The following is an 18765-nucleotide window of genomic DNA, read 5'->3' on the forward strand; positions in this document are numbered from 1 at the left end:
AAATAAAAGAAAATGTCCTTGGGAACTACGGAAAAGTTTTCCTGGATTTATGCTTGGGACAAATTAAACAATTGTGGAATATTTTCCAGACCTCGATAATATATTTTTAGGGTTGTTCTTAATTTTAGGGTATTATGAAAAAGAGATTTTTTAACTTTCAATAGAAGGAATAAAAAAGCAAATAGTGCTGCAAAAAATGCAGTGACAAAGTTTAGACCTATATTTTCCCTAAATTTATACAAATTTCCTGATAAAATAAGCAGCATTGTATCTATTAGAGCTTTATTATGGTAAAAAAAATGTAAGTTTGTGTTTAATAAAATTAAGTTGTTATTTTGACAAACTTTATTTTACAAATAATTATGTGTTATGAAATGTTTAAAGACAATATCAAAGATCTTTTTGGTAACTTAAAGTATGTGGGTATGTAAAATATACAAGATGCGCTTTGTTAAAAAAAAAGTGAGTGTGTAGGACACATGCACTAGAGAATGTGTAGCACAAAACCTGAATGAATATGGAAAGTTGTATAAAGTTTCTGAAGGTGAATTTTGTTTGTTGTATTCATGCTAACTACAAGAACTGAATGAATATGGAAAGTTGTAGAAGGTTTGTGAAAGTGAATTTTGTTTATTTTAGTCAACGCTGACTAAAATTTGATGAGCTTGTCTAAGGGAGTCTGGTTGGTCTTAAAGTAAAACAGCTTGTTTTAATATGTAAGACAAGACCTTAATGGATATGGAAAGTTGTAGGTTTGTGAAAGTGAATTCTGTCATAGTCAACGCTGACCCAAAATCTGATAGGCCTGTTTATAATATTTTAAGAGTGTTTGTGTCAAACCGTGTATTCATACAAAACTGGAGTTTGGTTTTCTCTCTGTTCAAATAACTTGGATTGTTGGTCTGCTTTTAAAGAAAGGTGATAAAGTTTTTCTTAACTATCTGAGTACCTGTCTAGAAGACAAAGATTTTATATCATATCAGAACAATATCCTTATTGATGTTTATGTTGACGTTACCATCCTTTATTTCAGAAGACAAGTCTTCTCACTTTTAAAAGAAAACTGTTGAAAAGGATTTGTTCTTTCACCTTGTAAAAGTGAGGTGCTAAAATATAAATATATTACAAAGGAAGTGTTTGAAAGTATTACAATAATTAAAAGGGATTTTTATCCTTCTGTTAGCTAAATTTGTATGGGTAAAATATTATTCATATACTTAGAGATTATATACAAAAATTCCTAAAGACTTGACAGTGCTCTCACTGTCCATATTGAATCCTGATACTGATCTGCATGATATCAGACAACAGTATGATGTTGTTAGCCATGGTTTTAGTTAATCTTAGAAGAAGATTACAGATTACAGGAATAACCAAATTTACTTGTCAGTTACACTACTTTGCTCTAATGCTTCTCCAAAAATACATGTGGTCAGCTATAAGTCACAACTTCATCTTCAACAAAAACGGACTTTAAAAGAGAAACAAGGCAAGTAAATAATGTTCTGCCTGTTAATTAATATAACCCTGGTAAACGTAAAGGTGAGACAAGACAACTTCTGCTATGGTTTGTGGTTTATGACCCCAGTATATGTTAACTGTCAAGTGTTTTTATTTCTGAAAATAGCTTCATTTAGAAAACGCCTACAAGAAAATTAGGGCCTAGATTGTAAGCTCTTACAGCAGTCACATTTACTCCTGAGCTTTAACTGTTATTTCTAAATCCTGAGATGCTTTGGTCTTTGTGTATAACCTGGTAGTTCCCTGGAACTTTGGGTATCTGTGTGACACCTGAGACTCAGAGTTAGAGATCTCCAGCTCTGAAAGTCAGCATTATTCATACAGCAACCATTAAAGAAGTTGAAAAAGAGATCAAACTTCAATTAGAGACATGAATGAAACTAATCTGGTTAGGACTAACATGAATCAGAATACAGGGTAAAAGATGATACTGTCTGTATTTTAAGACTTTAACTTCTGTGTGAGACCAAAGGAAGAGATGTTTATTCTGTCCAAAATTTAAATTTTCTGTAACACACTATCTAATCTGTCTGGTCAGTTTATTTAAACAACCTAATTCAGCTTTATTTGACTTGGAACCTAGAATAAGGAATGAGATCTTAATATTCTCTACAGGTTAATGTGATAATGCCCTGATGCAGTTCAGAGTATTTTGGGCAGAAAATGAAAAAGTATTTGCAAAGTCCCCTGAAGGGACCAGAAAAAAAAATGGAACCGTTAAACTTCCTCACCTAGGAATTCCTGCTATTCTGTTATGCAATAGGGGCTCCCAATTTAATACCAATTTAATATTGCAAGCTGCCACAGTATGCCAAGGCCCAACCAATGGTGTTTCTGAAAACCTTAAAGAATATCCTGGGTTCTATCTAAGACTCTATAAAAGTTTTATTTATTAATTTTATTTTTCAGAGACTTAAAGCCTCCAGATTGTTCCTATGCCAGTAAGTCCTGAAACCCAGAAGTACCAGTCTCTCTGAGAACAACAACCAGTTTCATTTCTTTACTCCATAATGTTGACACTCCTTTTCAGCAAGAAAAAGTTAGAATGGTCATCGCCCAGATATCCCTCAAGATTGAGAGAATAATCAAATGAAAGGGAGGAGTTAGAATTAACAAATGATTATGATTATTCAATCATTATATAGAAATTTCCTTTTAGTTTACAGTGTATTAGAATAGCAAGAAGGAAATACATGAAATTGCTTAACCGTAATCTAGTTACTTTGATCTTTGATAATGACTGTATAACTATATAGCCTTTATCTTGTGCCCTTATGATTTTAAAAATCTTGTGTCTGACCCTCACTTGTACCCCTAATATTTTACTTTTTCAACTTTAGGGTTTATGATCACAAAAGTCAGTCCCTAATGTTTATTAATGAATGGCTTTGAGTCAGCCCAGAATGAACCCACCCCAATTCCAAAGCTATCTTGATAAACAAAGCTGGATCTAACCAAAATGGGCCTGCCTGACATGCTTAAACTCTAATCCATAAGTGACCTATACTTCAGTATAACACTAAAAATCATGCCCATCATCATATAAAGCTGCCATTTTCTTACATATGTTCTGTAACTAAGCATGTAATCAATCTGCACATGCTAAATAATTAGATCATCTCTAACCTCGTCATCTCGAGCCCTTGTGCTCATTATCCTAAAACCTATCTTTTGATACTATACTATAAAACTATCAGAATTACTGCAGTTCAAGGAGACAGATTTTTAGGCTGATAGGCCATCTGATCTTCTGCTTTGCACCTAGCAATAAACTTTTTCCCTCTTTGAAACCCTGGTGTCTCAGGAATTGGTCATTTGTGTGCACTGGGCAGAGAACCCATCACTTTTGATCGGTATTATTATTAATATAAAGAAATCACATAGAACCATAAACTAACAAGAGAGAATTTTATTTTATGTAGTGCAATAAATGATTTTAAAACCTCATCACCAGTAACTGCCTAAGAAATAAAGAGATTGAGTTGATGCTGTGGTTAAAAGGTAAATTAATTTTAATAGGATGTTAAAAAAAGTTTAATGGGGAATCTACATTCTTTACCATTTCTGCTGGTAAAATCAATTTCTTTTATCCTTCAACATATTATATCAAGTAAAACAAATGCCTAAAAGTCTCTAGTGAAAACTCTGCTGACGGACATGTCAGCAGTATTAACTTTGATACAGAGCTGACTCCAATTTACTACTCTTTAATTATTATAAAGGTATACTTCATTCTCCTGGAACATTTCTCTTTTGATGCAGAATAATTTATCTTATTTTCCTTACATAGTGCATAACATAGTCCCTTTCACATAGTAGGTGTTCATAAATAGTTGTTTAATTGGATTAGTATAAATTCTGTTTTGATCCACTAATTCATGCCTCTCACTTCTTTCCCAGAGGGCAACCAATCTGAGGCTCAGACCATTCCAGGATTTGTCCAGCTACCCTGAGGGCTGAGAGGATTAATATCTCAGCTTAGCCATACCTGTAACCAGTTCAAGATACACGTGCGTGCACAGACACAACAGTTAGGAAGCTATGCTTAGCTTAATGAATAGGACACGGCACTAACGGGATGAGGGTCATGTGTGTAACCCCAATGCTGTCCACATAGTGGAGAGAAACTCCATTTCAAGCCCAAATCTCATATGGCACCCTTAAGGAGACTTCCATTCTCTGAAGACAGTTCATAATATAATCTCCCACATCCCCTCACAATTTTTTAACTTAATTTTTGTATAGGGGTTCAAACAACAGAAAGTACAAAAAACTACACAGTGACAAGTCTTTCCTCTGAATTTTTGTACCACATCTGCCCAGTTCCCATTCCCAAAATAAGTAACCACTGTTCTTTTATTTTTATGTAACCTTCCATGTTTCTTTTTGCATTGTTGTATCATCTTTATTTAGGAAGGCTAGACTATATATTCAATTCCATTTCTTAAGAAGTGTGCTTTCTTTCTATTATGCTTGAAAGTGGATTAATCTTTGTGTTAACAGTCAGACATAATTCATAAGTAACAATCATACCTCCATCAGTGTCGCCCTCTAAGACTGCAATCTTGAATAAATAAAATTGTGTGAAAATATTGGTATGATCATGTTGCTCAGCTTCTGTTACTGCCTCTTTGGCCTGAAAAGAGAAACATTGGGTCTATTTTGTAAAAATTATAAGGAAGTTCTTATCATATTTTACTAATATCATTAGCATAGTTACTGTGGCTGAAGGTTACTCACAATGAAAATACATCAATCTAAGAAAACCCTTTAAAGAGGTCTTGTTATTTAAGTCTTCTTTAATTTCTTTTAGCAATGTTTTGTAGTTTTCAATGTACAAGTCCTTCACCTCCTTGGTTAAATTTATTCCTAGGTATTTTATTCTTTTAGTTATGAATTGAATTTTTTTTTTTAATTTCCATTTCAGATTGTTCTTCACAGGTATACAGAAACACAACTGATTTTTATTGTTAATCCTGCAGCCTGCAACTTTGTTGAACTTTGTATGTTAGCTCTAGTAGTTTTCTCCTGGAATCTTTGGAATTTTCTATAAAGGATCATGTCATCTGCAAATAGAGATAGTTTTACTTATTCATTCCAATTTGGATGCCTTTTATTTCCTTTTCTTGTCTAGTTGCTCTTGCTGGAGCGTCCAGTATAGGGTTGAATAGCAGTGGTGAAAATGGGCATCCTTGTCTTGTTCCTGACCTTAGGGGAAAGGTTTTCAGTCTTTTACCATTGAGTGTAATGTTAGCTGTGGGTTTTTCACATACATGCTTTATCATGTTGAGGATATTATTCCAGTTTTCTGAGTGTTTTTATCCTGAAAGGGTGTTGAATCTTGACAAATGCCTTTTCTGCATCAGTTGAGATGATTATGTGATTTTTTTTCCTTCATTCTGTTAATGTGGTGTATTACATTGATTGATTTTCTTATGTTGAACCATTATTAGGCATATATTTTGTGTGATTTTATTGTATGTGTGTTTTTATTTTATAATAAAGAGTTTTAAAAAATAAATGTTTTCCTGGAGCCTATACCAGCAAGAAAAAAATTTGAAATTGCAATTTTGAAAGATAGCATACATAGTAATATTCACAGATATGAAATACCTAGGAATAAATTTTACAAAATATGTACAGATCCTCTACTTTAAAAAATTTGAAAAGTTCACTGAGAGACATTAAAGAAGACCCAAATAAGATGGGAGACATGCAAAGTTTATTGCTGAAAGACTCAATATTGTAAAAATGTCATCATACCCAAATTAATGTATAGATATGTAATATAAAAAAGAACTTGGGGGAGGCGGGGCAAGATGGCAGACTGGTGAGCTGTATGTTTTAGTTACTCCTCCAGGAAAGTAGGTAAAAAGCCAGGAACTGCGTGGACTGGACACCACAGAGCAATCTGTCTTTGGGCATACTTCATACAACACTCATGAAAACGTGGAACTGCTGAGATCACCGAAATCTGTAAGTTTTTGCGGCCAGGGGACCCGCGCCCCTCCCTGCCAGGCTCAGTCCCGGGGGAGGAGGGGCTGTCAGCTCCAGGAAGGAGAAGGGAGAATTGCAGTGGCTGCTCTCATCGGAAACTCATTCTACTGATTCAAACTCCAACCATAGATAGACTGAGGCCAGACACCAGAGACTCTGAGAGCAGCCAGCCCAGCAGAGAGGAGACGGGCATAGAAGGAAAACAACACGAGAAGCTCCAAAGTAAAAGCAGAGGATTTTTGGAGTTCTGGTGAACACAGAAAGGGGAAGGGCGGAGATCAGGCCTTGAGGCGCATATGCAAATCCCGAAGCAAGGCTGATCTCTCTGCCCAGGGCACCTTTCCTTAATGGCCCTGGTTGCTTTGTCTATTAGCATTTCAATAACCCATTAGATCTCTGAGGAGGGCCGTTTTTTTTTTTTTTTTTTTTTTTTTTTTTTTTTTTTTTTTAAATCCTTTTTGCTTTTCCTAAAACAATTACTCTAAGAAGCTCAATACAGAAAGCTTCAAAGAATTGAAATTTGGGCACGTCAAGTCAAGAGCAGAAATAAGAGAGCTCTGAGACAAAAGGCAATAATCCAGTGGCTGAGAAAATTCACTAAACAACACAACTTCCCAAGAAAAGGGGGGTGTCCGCTCACAGCCACCATCCTGGTGGACAGGAAACACTCCTGCCCATCGCCAGCCCCATAGCCCAGAGCTGCCCCAGACAACCCAGTGTGACGGAAGTGCTTCAAATAACAGGCACACACCACAAAACTGGGCGTGGACATTAGCCTTCCCTGCAACCTCAGCTGAATGTCCCAGAGCTGGGAAGGGGGAGCAGTGTGAATTAACAGAGCCCCATTCAGCCATCATTTGAGCAGACTGGGAGCCTCCCAACACAGCCCAGCAGCCCAGAACTGCCCTGGGGGGACGGCACTCACCTGTGACATAGCACAGTCATCCCTCAACAGAGGACCCGGGGTGCACAGCCTGGAAGAGGGGCCCACTTGCAAATCTCAGGAGCCATACGCCAATACCAAAGACTTGTGGGTCAGTGGCAGAGACAAACTGTGGCAGGACTGAACTGAAGGATTAGACTATTGCAGTAGCTTTAAAACTCTAGGATCATCAGGGAGATTTGATTGTTAGGGCCACCCCCCCTCCCCGACTGCCCAGAAACACGCCCCACATACAGGGCAGGCAACACCAACTACACACGCAAGCTTGGGACACCAATTGGGCCCCACAAGACTCACTCCCCCACTCACCAAAAAGGCTAAGCAGGGGAGATCTGGCTTGTGGAGAACAGGTGGCTCGTGGACGCCACCTGCTGGTTAGTTAGAGAAAGTGTACTCCACGAAGCTGTAGATCTGATAAATTAGAGATAAGGACTTCAACTAGTCTACAAACCCTAAAAGAACCCTATCAAGGACACCAAATGCCACGAGGCCAAAAACAACAGAAAATTATAAAGCATATGAAAAAACCAGACGATATGGATAACCCAAGCCCAAGCACCCAAATCAAAAGACCAGAAGAGACACACCTAGAGCAGCTACTCAAAGAACTAAAGATGAACAATGAGACCCTAGTACGGGATATGAAGGAAATCAAGAAGACCCTAGAAGAGCATAAAGAAGACATTGCAAGACTAAATAAAAAAATGGATGATCTTATGGAAATTAAAGAAACTGTTGACCAAATTAAAAAGATTCTGGACACTCATAGTACAAGACTAGAGGAAGTTGAACAACGAATCAGTGACCTGGAAGATGACAGAATGGAAAATGAAAGCATAAAAGAAAGAATGGGGAAAAAAATTGAAAAACTCGAAATGGACCTCAGGGATATGATAGATAATATGAAGCGTCCGAATATAAGACTCATTGGTGTCCCAGAAGGGGAAGAAAAGGGTAAAGGTCTAGGAAGAGTATTCAAAGAAATTGTTGGGGAAAACTTCCCAAATCTTCTAAACAACATAAATACACAAATCATAAATGCTCAGCGAACTCCAAATAGAATAAATCCAAAAAAACCCACTCCGAGACATATACTGATCACACTGTCAAACATAGAAGAGAAGGAGCAAGTGCTGAAAGCAGCAAGAGAAAAGCAATTCACCACATACAAAGGAAACAGCATAAGACTAAGTAGTGACTACTCAGCAGCCACCATGGAGGCGAGAAGGCAATGGCACGATATATTTAAAATTCTGAGAGAGAGGAATTTCCAGCCAAGAATACTTTATCCAGCAAAGCTCTCCTTCAAATTTGAGGGAGAGCTTAAATTTTTCACAGACAAAGAAATGCTGAGAGAATTTGCTAACAAGAGACCTGCCCTACTGGAGATACTAAAGGGAGCCCTACAGACAGAGAAACAAAGACAGGACAGAGAGACTTGGAGAAAGGTTCAGTACTAAAGAGATTCGGTATGGGTACAATAAAGGATATTAATAGAGAGAGGGAAAAATATGGCAAACATAATCCAAAGGATAAGATGGCCGATTCAAGAAATGCCTTCACGGTTTTAACGTTGAATGTAAATGGATTAAACTCCCCAATTAAAAGATATAGATTCGCAGAATGGATAAAAAAAATGAACCATCAATATGTTGCATACAAGAGACTCATCTTAGACACAGGGACACAAAGAAATTGAAAGTGAAAGGATGGAAAAAAATATTTCATGCAAGCTACAGCCAAAAGAAAGCAGGTGTAGCAATATTAATCTCAGATAAAATAGACTTCAAATGAAGGGATGTTTTGAGAGACAAAGAAGGCCACTACATACTAATAAAAGGGGCAATTCAGCAAGAAGAAATAACAATCGTAAATGTCTATGCACCCAATCAAGGTGCCACAAAATACATGAGAGAAACATTGGCAAAACTAAAGGAAGCAATTGATGTTTCCACAATAATTGTGGGAGACTTCAACACATCACTCTCTCCTATAGATAGATCAACCAGACAGAAGACCAATAAGGAAATTGAAAACCTAAACAATCTGATAAATGAATTAGATTTAACAGACATCTACAGGACATTACATCCCAAATCACCAGGATACACATACTTTTCTAGTGCTCACGGAACTTTCTCCAGAATAGATCATATGCTGGGACATAAAACAAGCCTCAATAAATTTAAAAAGATTGAAATCATTCAAAGCACATTCTCTGACCACAATGGAATACAATTAGAAGTCAATAACCATCAGAGACTTAGAAAATTCACAAATACCTGGAGGTTAAACAACACACTCCTAAACAATCAGTGGGTTAAAGAAGAAATAGCAAGAGAAATTGCTAAATATATAGAGACGAATGAAAATGAGAACACAACATACCAAAACCTATGGGATGCAGCAAAAGCAGTGCTAAGGGGGAAATTTATAGCACTAAACGCATATATTAAAAAGGAAGAAAGAGCCAAAATCAAAGAACTAATGGATCAACTGAAGAAGCTAGAAAATGAACAGCAAACCAATCCTAAACCAAGTAGAAGAAAAGAAATAACAAGGATTAAAGCAGAAATAAATGACATAGAGAACAAAAAAACAATAGAAAGGATAAATATCACCAAAAGTTGGTTCTTTGAGAAGATCAACAAGATTGACAAGCCCCTAGCTAGACTGACAAAATCAAAAAGAGAGAAGACCCATATAAACAAAATAATGAATGAAAAAGGTGACATAACTGCAGATCCTGAAGAAATTAAAAAAATTATAAGAGGATATTATGAACAACTGTATGGCAACAAACTGGATAATGTAGAAGAAATGGACAATTTCCTGGAAACATATGAACAACCTAGACTGACCAGAGAAGAAATAGAAGACCTCAACCAACCCATCACAAGCAAAGAGATCCAATCAGTCATCAAAAATCTTCCCACAAATAAATGCCCAGGGCCAGATGGCTTCACAGGGGAATTCTACCAACTTTCCAGAAAGAACTGACACCAATCTTACTCAAACTCTTTCAAAACATTGAAAAAAATGGAACACTACCTAACTCATTTTATGAAGCTAACATCAATCTAATACCAAAACCAGGCAAAGATGCTACAAAAAAGGAAAACTACCGGCCAATCTCCCTAATGAATATAGATGCAAAAATCCTCAACAAAATACTTGCAAATCGAATCCAAAGACACATTAAAAAAATCATACACCATGACCAAGTGGGGTTCATTCCAGGCATGCAAGGATGGTTCAACATCAGAAAAACAATCAATGTATTACAACACATTAAAAACTCGAAAGGGAAAAATCAATTGATCATCTCAATAGATGCTGAAAAAGCATTTGACAAAATCCAACATCCCTTTTTGATAAAAACACTTCAAAAGGTAGGAATTGAAGGAAACTTCCTCAACATGATAAAGAGCATATATGAAAAACCCACAGCCAGCATAGTACTCAATGGTGAGAGACTGAAAGCCTTCCCTCTAAGATCAGGAACAAGACAAGGATGCCCGCTGTCACCACTGTTATTCAACATTGTGCTGGAAGTGCTAGCCAGGGCAATCCGGCAAGACAAAGAAATAAAAGGCATCCAAATTGGAAAAGAAGAAGTAAAACTGTCATTGTTTGCAGATGATATGATCTTATATCTAGAAAACCCTGAGAAATCAACGATACACCTACTAGAGCTAATAAACAAATTTAGCAAAGTAGCGGGATACAAGATTAATGCACATAAGTCAGTAATGTTTCTATATGCTAGAAATGAACAAACTGAAGAGACACTCAGGAAAAAGATACCATTTTCAATAGCAACTAAAAAAATCAAGTACCTAGGAATCAACTTAACCAAAGATGTAAAAGACCTATACAAAGAAAACTACATAACTCTACTAAAAGAAATAGAAGGGGACCTTAAAAGATGGAAAAATATTCCATGTTCATGGATAGGAAGGCTAAATGTCATTAAGATGTCAATTCTACCCAAACTCATCTACAGATTCAATGCAATCCCAATCAAAATTCCAACAACCTACTTTGCAGACTTGGAAAAGCTAGTTATCAAATTTATTTGGAAAGGGAAGATGCCTCGAATTGCTAAAGACACTCTAAAAAGAAAAACGAAGTGGGAGGACTTACACTCCCTGACTTTGAAGCTTATTATAAAGCCACAGTTGCCAAGACAGCATGGTACTGGCACAAAGATAGACATATAGATCAATGGAATCGAATTGAGAATTCAGAGATAGACCCTCAGATCTATGGCCGACTGATCTTTGATAAGGCCCCCAAAGTCACCGAACTGAGCCATAATGGTCTTTTCAACAAATGGGGCTGGGAGAGTTGGATATCCATATCCAAAAGAATGAAAGAGGACCCCTACCTCACCCCCTACACAAAAATTAACTCAAAATGGACCAAAGATCTCAATATAAAAGAAAGTACCATAAAACTCCTAGAAGATAATGTAGGAAAACATCTTCAAGACCTTGTATTAGGGGGCCACTTCCTAGACTTTACACCCAAAGCACAAGCAACAAAAGAGAAAATAGATAAATGGGAACTCCTCAAGCTTAGAAGTTTCTGCACCTCAAAGGAATTTCTCAAAAAGGTAAAGAGGCAGCCAACTCAATGGGAAAAAATTTTTGGAAACCATGTATCTGACAAAAGACTGATATCTTGCATATACAAAGAAATCCTACAACTCAATGACAATAGTACAGACAGCCCAATTATAAAATGGGCAAAAGATATGAAAAGACAGTTCTCTGAAGAGGAAATACAAATGACCAAGAAACACATGAAAAAATGTTCAGCTTCACTAGCTATTAGAGAGATGCAAATTAAGACCACAATGAGATACCATCTAACACCGGTTAGAATGGCTGCCATTAAACAAACAGGAAACTACAAATGCTGGAGGGGATGTGGAGAAATTGGAACTCTTATTCATTGTTGGTGGGACTGTATAATGGTTCAGCCACTCTGGAAGTCAGTCTGGCAGTTCCTTAGAAAACTAGATATAGAGCTACCATTCGATCCAGCGATTGCACTCCTCGGTATATACCCGGAAGATCGGAAAGCAGTGACACGAACAGATATCTGCACGCCAATGTTCATAGCAGCATTATTCACAATTGCCAAGAGATGGAAACAACCCAAATGTCCTTCAACAGATGAGTGGATAAATAAAATGTGGTATATACACATGATGGAATACTACGCGGCAGTAAGAAGGAACGAGCTGGTGAAACATATGACAACATGGATGAACCTTGAAGACATAATGCTGAGCGAAATAAGCCAGGCACAAAAAGAGAAATATTATATGCTACCACTAATGTGAACTTTGAAAAATGTAAAACAAATGGTTTATAATGTAGAATGTAGGGGAACTAGCAGTAGAGAGCAATTAAGGAAGGGGGAACAATAATCCAGGAAGAACAGATAAGCTATTTAACGTTCTGGGGATGCCCAGAAATGACTATGGTCTGTTAATTTCTGATGGTTGTAGTAGGAACAAGTTCACTGAAATGTTGCTATATTATGTAACTTTCTTGGGGTAAAGTAGGAACATGTTGGAAGTTAAGCAGTTATCTTAGGTTAGTTGTCTTTTTCTTACTCCCTTGCTATGGTCTCTTTGAAATGCTCTTTTATTGTATGTTTGTTTTCTTTTTAACTTTTTTTTTCATACAGGTGATTTGAAAAAAGAAGGGAAAGTTAAAAAAAAAAAAAAAAAAAAAAAAAAAAAAATAAAAAAAGAAAAAAAGGGGGAAAAAAAAAAAAAAAAAAAGATGTAGTGCCCCCTTGAGGAGCCTGTGGAGAATGCAGGGGTATTCGCCTACCCCACCTCCATGGTTGCTAACATGACCACAGACATAGGGGACTGGTGTTTTGATGGGTTGAGCCCTCTACCATAAGTTTTACCCTTGGGAAGACGGTTGCTGCAAAGGAGAGGCTAGGCCTCCCTGTATTTGTGCCTAAGAGTCTCCTCCTGAATGCCTCTTTGTTGCTCAGATGTGGCCCTCTCTCTCTGGCTAAGCCAACTTGAAAGGTGAAATCACTGCCCTCCCCCCTACGTGGGATCAGACACCCAGGGAAGTGAATCTCCCTGGCAACGTGGAATATGACTCCCAGGGAGGAATGTAGACCTGGCACCGTGGGACGGAGAACATCTTCTTGACCAAAAGGGGGATGTGAAAGGAAATGAAATAAGCTTCAGTGGCAGAGAGATTCCAAAAGGAGCCGAGAGGTCACTCTGGTGGGCACTCTTATGCACACTTTAGACAACCCTTTTTAGGTTCTAAAGAATTGGGGTAGCTGGTGGTGGATACCTGAAACTATCAAACTACAACCCAGAACCCATGAATCTCGAAGACAGTTGTATAAAAATGTAGCTTATGAGGGGTGACAATGGGATTGGGAAAGCCATAAGGACCAAACACCACTTTGTCTAGTTTATGGATGGATGTGTAGAAAAGTAGGGGAGGGAAACAGAGAGACAAAGGTACCCAGTGTTCTTTTTTACTTCAATTGCTCTTTTTCACTCTAATTATTATTCTTGTTATTTTTGTGTGTGTGCTAATGAAGGTGTCAGGGATTGATTTAGGTGATGAATGTACAACTATGTAATGGTACTGTAAACAATTGAAAGTACAATTTGTTTTGTATGACTGCGTGGTATGTGAATATATCTCAATAAAATGATGATTTAAAAAAAAAAAAAAAAGAACTTGGCTGGTCTTTGTCCCTGGTTCCTAGGAAGTAACCTCTATATCCTTTGAATCTCCTCTGATAGGAGTGTCTTTTATTATTCATGGGGGGCCTCCCCTCAGCACATCTGAATAGTTTATGCTAAAAAGACGACAGGGTATGGTTTATAGTCTTGGGGGATAGGGATTGCTGGTCAGACCAGAAAGACCAACCATGGAACTAGGGAGTTGGGCTTTGAGTCAGGTCTTATAAATCTGACCTTCCAGAAAGGGTCGAGAGGCTAGAGACTGAATTCAACTATGTGGGCAATGATTCCACCAATTATGCCTACATAATGAAGCCCCATATAAATTATGGACAATCAAAGCTCAGATGAGCTTCCATGATTGAGAAGATACATCGCTGTGCTGGGAGAGTGACATATTCTGATTCAATGTGAAGAGGACATGGAAGCCTGTGTTTGAGACTCTCCCAGACCTTGCCCTATATGTCTCTTCTTATCTGTATCATTTGTGTTATAATAAAACTATAATCAAAGTATAGAGCTTCAGTGAATTCTGTGTGTCATTCAAAGTATAGAGCTTCAGTGAATTCTGTGTGTCATTCAGAGAATTACTGAACCTGAGAGGGTGGTGAGAATCCCCAAATTTGTAGCCAGTTGGTCAGAATTGGGGGCAACGTGGGCCCTTGAACTTGTAATTGATGTCTGAATGACAATCCTGTAGAAGATGGCCCTTAACCTGTGGAGTCTAGCTTAACTCTGGGTAGTTAGAGTCAGAACTGAGTTGCTGTTGGAAGTGTTTGAAATTACTGCAGTCATTCATAGCCATTCTACAAAATTCCAGTTAAAATCCCCAAAGGCTTTTGTATGTGACGATACATTTATTTGACAAGTTGATTTTTGAATTATATAGAAAAGTAAAGTGCCAAGAACAGTCAAGATATTTAGCAAAGAAGAACAAGATAGGAAAGAATGTGTTCTACCAGATGTATCAAACATTATTTAGCTATGATAATTAAGACAGTGTGGTATTGGCACAGGGATAGACTAAAAGACAAATGGAACAGAATAGAGAGTGTTGTGTCTTGAAATGATATTAATGATCCTGAATCCCCCCAAAAACATTGTAAACATGCTGACCATGATTAGAATGTAAACAAATTGAGAAAAACATGTTTTTGTAACAAGTGATTACCAGACATTTGTGTGAGGGAGGATATGATATACACTAGCTTGATACCAGCCAGAGGGGCACTTCCCATCAAAAACCCAGTGCTGATGCTGCTTTGGTGAGCATCAAGTAGAATCAGACTCCCAGCTTCCATGCCTGTACTGTGCTATGAAGAAGCTCGCTGTCGCTCTCGTCACTGCACTGTGACCAGGGCCTCCCACTGTCAACTTTGGAATCTCCTCTGATGCTGCGTCAGACCTGGCTCCTGAGACCTCTTGTTAAAGGTATTGCCTGCTTTCTTTGGGCCCTCAGGCCAATGGACTTTAGAGACTCTAGTATCATTTACCTTTAAATGTGTTGTATCCCCTCAACTTGGTTATTGCACGTTGGTTGTATTGGCAGCTTGCAATGAAGCAAGCAGATAAACTGCATTAAGCATTCCAACTATCATTGTGCCTAAATCTGCTTTCAAGTGCTGAATTTACTTTCGATTTTGATCTGCTTTTGGTTGGTCAGACAACTACGTTTACGACAGAGAGCTCAGAAACAGACCCATGGATATATTCATGATATACCCATGAATAACTGGGTATATGATACAATATTATATGATTGTGTATCCATATGGATAAAATCAAATTGGATCCCTACCCGACACTACAAAAGTAAATTCTAGGTGGGTTAAAGACCTAAACGTGAAAGTCAAAATCATAAAGCTTTTAGAAGATAATTCAGCAGAACATTTCATACCCTCAGGGCAGAGACACATAAAAACCACTTGATCACAAAGAAAGAGATTGAATCAAACAAATTAAGAATTTACATTCATCAAGAGACCATAAAAAAAGTGAAAAACATCACAGAGGAAGACAAGATACTTGTAATGTATAGAACTGAGCAACCAATTTTTATACAAAGTATTTAAAGAACTTGTATAAATTAATAAGAAAGTCAACCCCAAATGTGTATGCATCCAATAACAAAACCTCAAAACACATGTAACAAATAATGTCAGAACTAAAAGAAGAAATAGACAAATCCACAATTATAGTTGGAGACATTCTACTCTCAATAATTGATAGAATAGAAAGAAAATCAGTGAGGATACAGAAGACCTGGGAAACATTATGAATTGACTCCACCCAAAAAGAGCAAAATGCACATTCTATTCAAGTACAACATTCACCAAGATAGACCATATGCTGGGACTTAAAACAAGTCTCAATACATTTAAAAGGACTGAAATCATACAGAAGATGTTCACTGACCATGACAGAGATGAATTAGAAATCAGTAACAGAAAAATATCTGGAAAAACCCAAATATTGGTAAGTTAAACAGCATACTTATAAATAACTCATGGATCAAATAAGAAATCACAAGGAATATTAAGAAATAATTTGGACTGTATGAAAATGAAACACAACATATTCATTTGTGGGATAAAGCTAATGAGTAATTTATGCTTTAAATGCTTATATTTTAAAAAGGTCTAAAATCACTTATCTATGTTTACACCTTAAGAAACTAGAAAAAGAAGAGCAAATTAAACCCAAAGTAAGTAGAATAAAGTTTTAAAGAAATGATACAAATAAGAACAGCAATCTATGAAATAGAAAATGGACAGGAAAAAAAAATCAATTAAACCAAAAGATATTTTTAAAAAAGCAATAAAAATGATAAAACTCAAACTAGATTGACCAAGAAAAAACAGAAAATACAAAAATTAAGAAAAACAGGAATGAAAGAGACACTATCACTATAGAGCATACGGAAATGAACAACTTTATACAAACAAATTAGATAAGTTAGATGAAATAATTCCTTGAAAGACACAAATTTCAGAACCTGACTGAAAAAGAAAATCTGAATAGCAGTGTATCTATTAAAGAGATTGAATTTTTAATATAAAGCCTTCCCTCAAATAAACCCATGCCAAAAAAGTTTCAAGGGTGAATTCTATCAAGGATTCAAAGAAGAAATAATACCAACCCTACACACAGTCTTTTAGAAAATAAATGAGAGTGTTGAGGATTGAATTATGTCCCCCACAAAAAGCATGTTCAGGTTCCAACCCGTAGTCCTGTGGGTATGAACTCATTTGTAAATAGAACCTTTGAAGATATTATTAGTTAAGGTGTGCCCAAACTGAATAAGGTGGATCTTAATCCAAGATGGCTAAAGTCCTTATAAGCAAGGGAAATTGGACACAAAGAAAGAAGCCATAGGGAGCGGCCAGAAGCTGGAAGTCAGCAGAACCCAGAAGAGAAAGGAGAAGATGCTGTCATGTGTGTTGCTATGTGACAAGAAAGCCAAGCAACCCCAAAGATTGTTGGCCAGCCAGAAGATAACAACCACAGGAGGAAGCAAGCCTTGTATAGCCTCTGAAACTGTGAGCCAATCAATTCCTGTTGTTAAGCCAACCCATTATATGGTATTTTAAAATTTAAAATTGACTCCACCCAAAAAGAGCAGAATGCACATTCTATTCAAGTACAACATTCATCAAGACAGACCATATGCTGGGCCTTAAAACAAGTCTCAATACATTTAAAAGGACTGAAATCATACAGAAGATGTTCACTGACCATGACAGAAATGAACTAGCAGCTAGGAAACAAGACAGAGGGAAACTTCTCCAACTCATTTTATGGAGACAGCATTATCCTGTTAATAAAACTAGACAAAGATAAGAAAGTTACAGAGTAATTTTCCTCAAAAATATAGATGAAAAAATCCTTAATGAAGTATTAGCAAATTACACCCAGCAAAATATAAAAAATGTAATACACCATGATCAAGTGGAGTTTATCCCAGGAATGCAAGGGTAGATTAACATTTAAAAATAAATCAATATAATTGACCATGTTAACAGACTATAGAAGAAAAATCATATAAACATCTCATAGATGCAGAAGAGGCATCTGGCAAAACTAAAAACCAATTCATGATAAAATCTCTCAGCAAACTAGTAATAGAAATGACATTCCTCAACCTGATAAAGAAAACCTATAAAAAATCTAAAGCCAACGTCATACTTAATGGTGAAAGAGCGAATGCTTTTCCCCTGACATGAAATCTATGTGGGGAAAAATGAACCTCTACCTCACACACACCCAAAATTAACTTAAGATGATCACAGACCTAAACATAAAAGCTAAAAACTATAAAACTTCTAGATGAAAATATAGGAGAAAATCTTTGCAATCTTGCAATAAACACAAACTATGAAAGAAAAAAATAATTAATTTAACTTCATCAAAATTAAAACCTACAACACACCTACTACAATGGTTAAAATGAAAGAGACTGATAATATCAAATACTGGCAAGGATGTGGATGAACTTGCATGTTCATCCTTTGCTGGTGGGAATGTAAAATGGTACAACTGCTTTGGAAAACAGCTTTACAGTTTCTTATAAATCTAAAAATACACTTACTATATCTCCACTTCTAGATATTTCCCCCAAGAAATAAAAGCAAATATCCACACAAAGACTTGGACCTAAATGTTCGTAACAGCTTTATTCATAATAGTCCCAAAATGGAAACAATCAAAATATCCATCAACAGATGAATGGATAAACAAATTGTGGTATATTCATGCAATGGGTATATTCAGCAATAAAAAGGAATAAACTACTGATATATTCAACAACATGGATGATTCTCAAAAACATTATGCTGAGTAAAAGAAGCCAGACAAAAAAAAAGTGCATAATATTATTCCATTTATGAGACACTCTAGGAAGGATAAATCTAATCTACAGTAATAGAAAGCATATCAGTCATTGCCTAGGGCTGGAAGTAGAGTGTGGAAATTAACTGGGAAAGGGCAAAAGGCAATATTTTGGGGTAATGGAAATATTCTATATCTAGACTGTGGTAGTGGGCACATTTGTTGAAATCAT

The 18765-nt window shown here is 36.6% G+C and overlaps 1 protein-coding gene across 1 annotated transcript in view; it reads right to left on the reverse strand.

Annotated features, from left to right (window-relative positions):
* The window catches only part of TEX11 (testis expressed 11), a 508239-nt gene that overhangs the window by 175734 nt on the left and 313740 nt on the right, over positions 1–18765 (reverse strand). Inside the window, exon 16 of the mRNA XM_037820830.1 lies at positions 4555–4657. Coding sequence (XP_037676758.1) covers positions 4555–4657 — 103 coding nt within the window. The remainder of the gene's footprint in view (positions 1–4554; positions 4658–18765) is intronic.

The sequence above is a fragment of the Choloepus didactylus genome, chromosome X (assembly GCF_015220235.1).
Source record: "Choloepus didactylus isolate mChoDid1 chromosome X, mChoDid1.pri, whole genome shotgun sequence".
In the NCBI taxonomy this organism is placed as follows: Eukaryota; Metazoa; Chordata; class Mammalia; order Pilosa; family Megalonychidae; genus Choloepus; species Choloepus didactylus.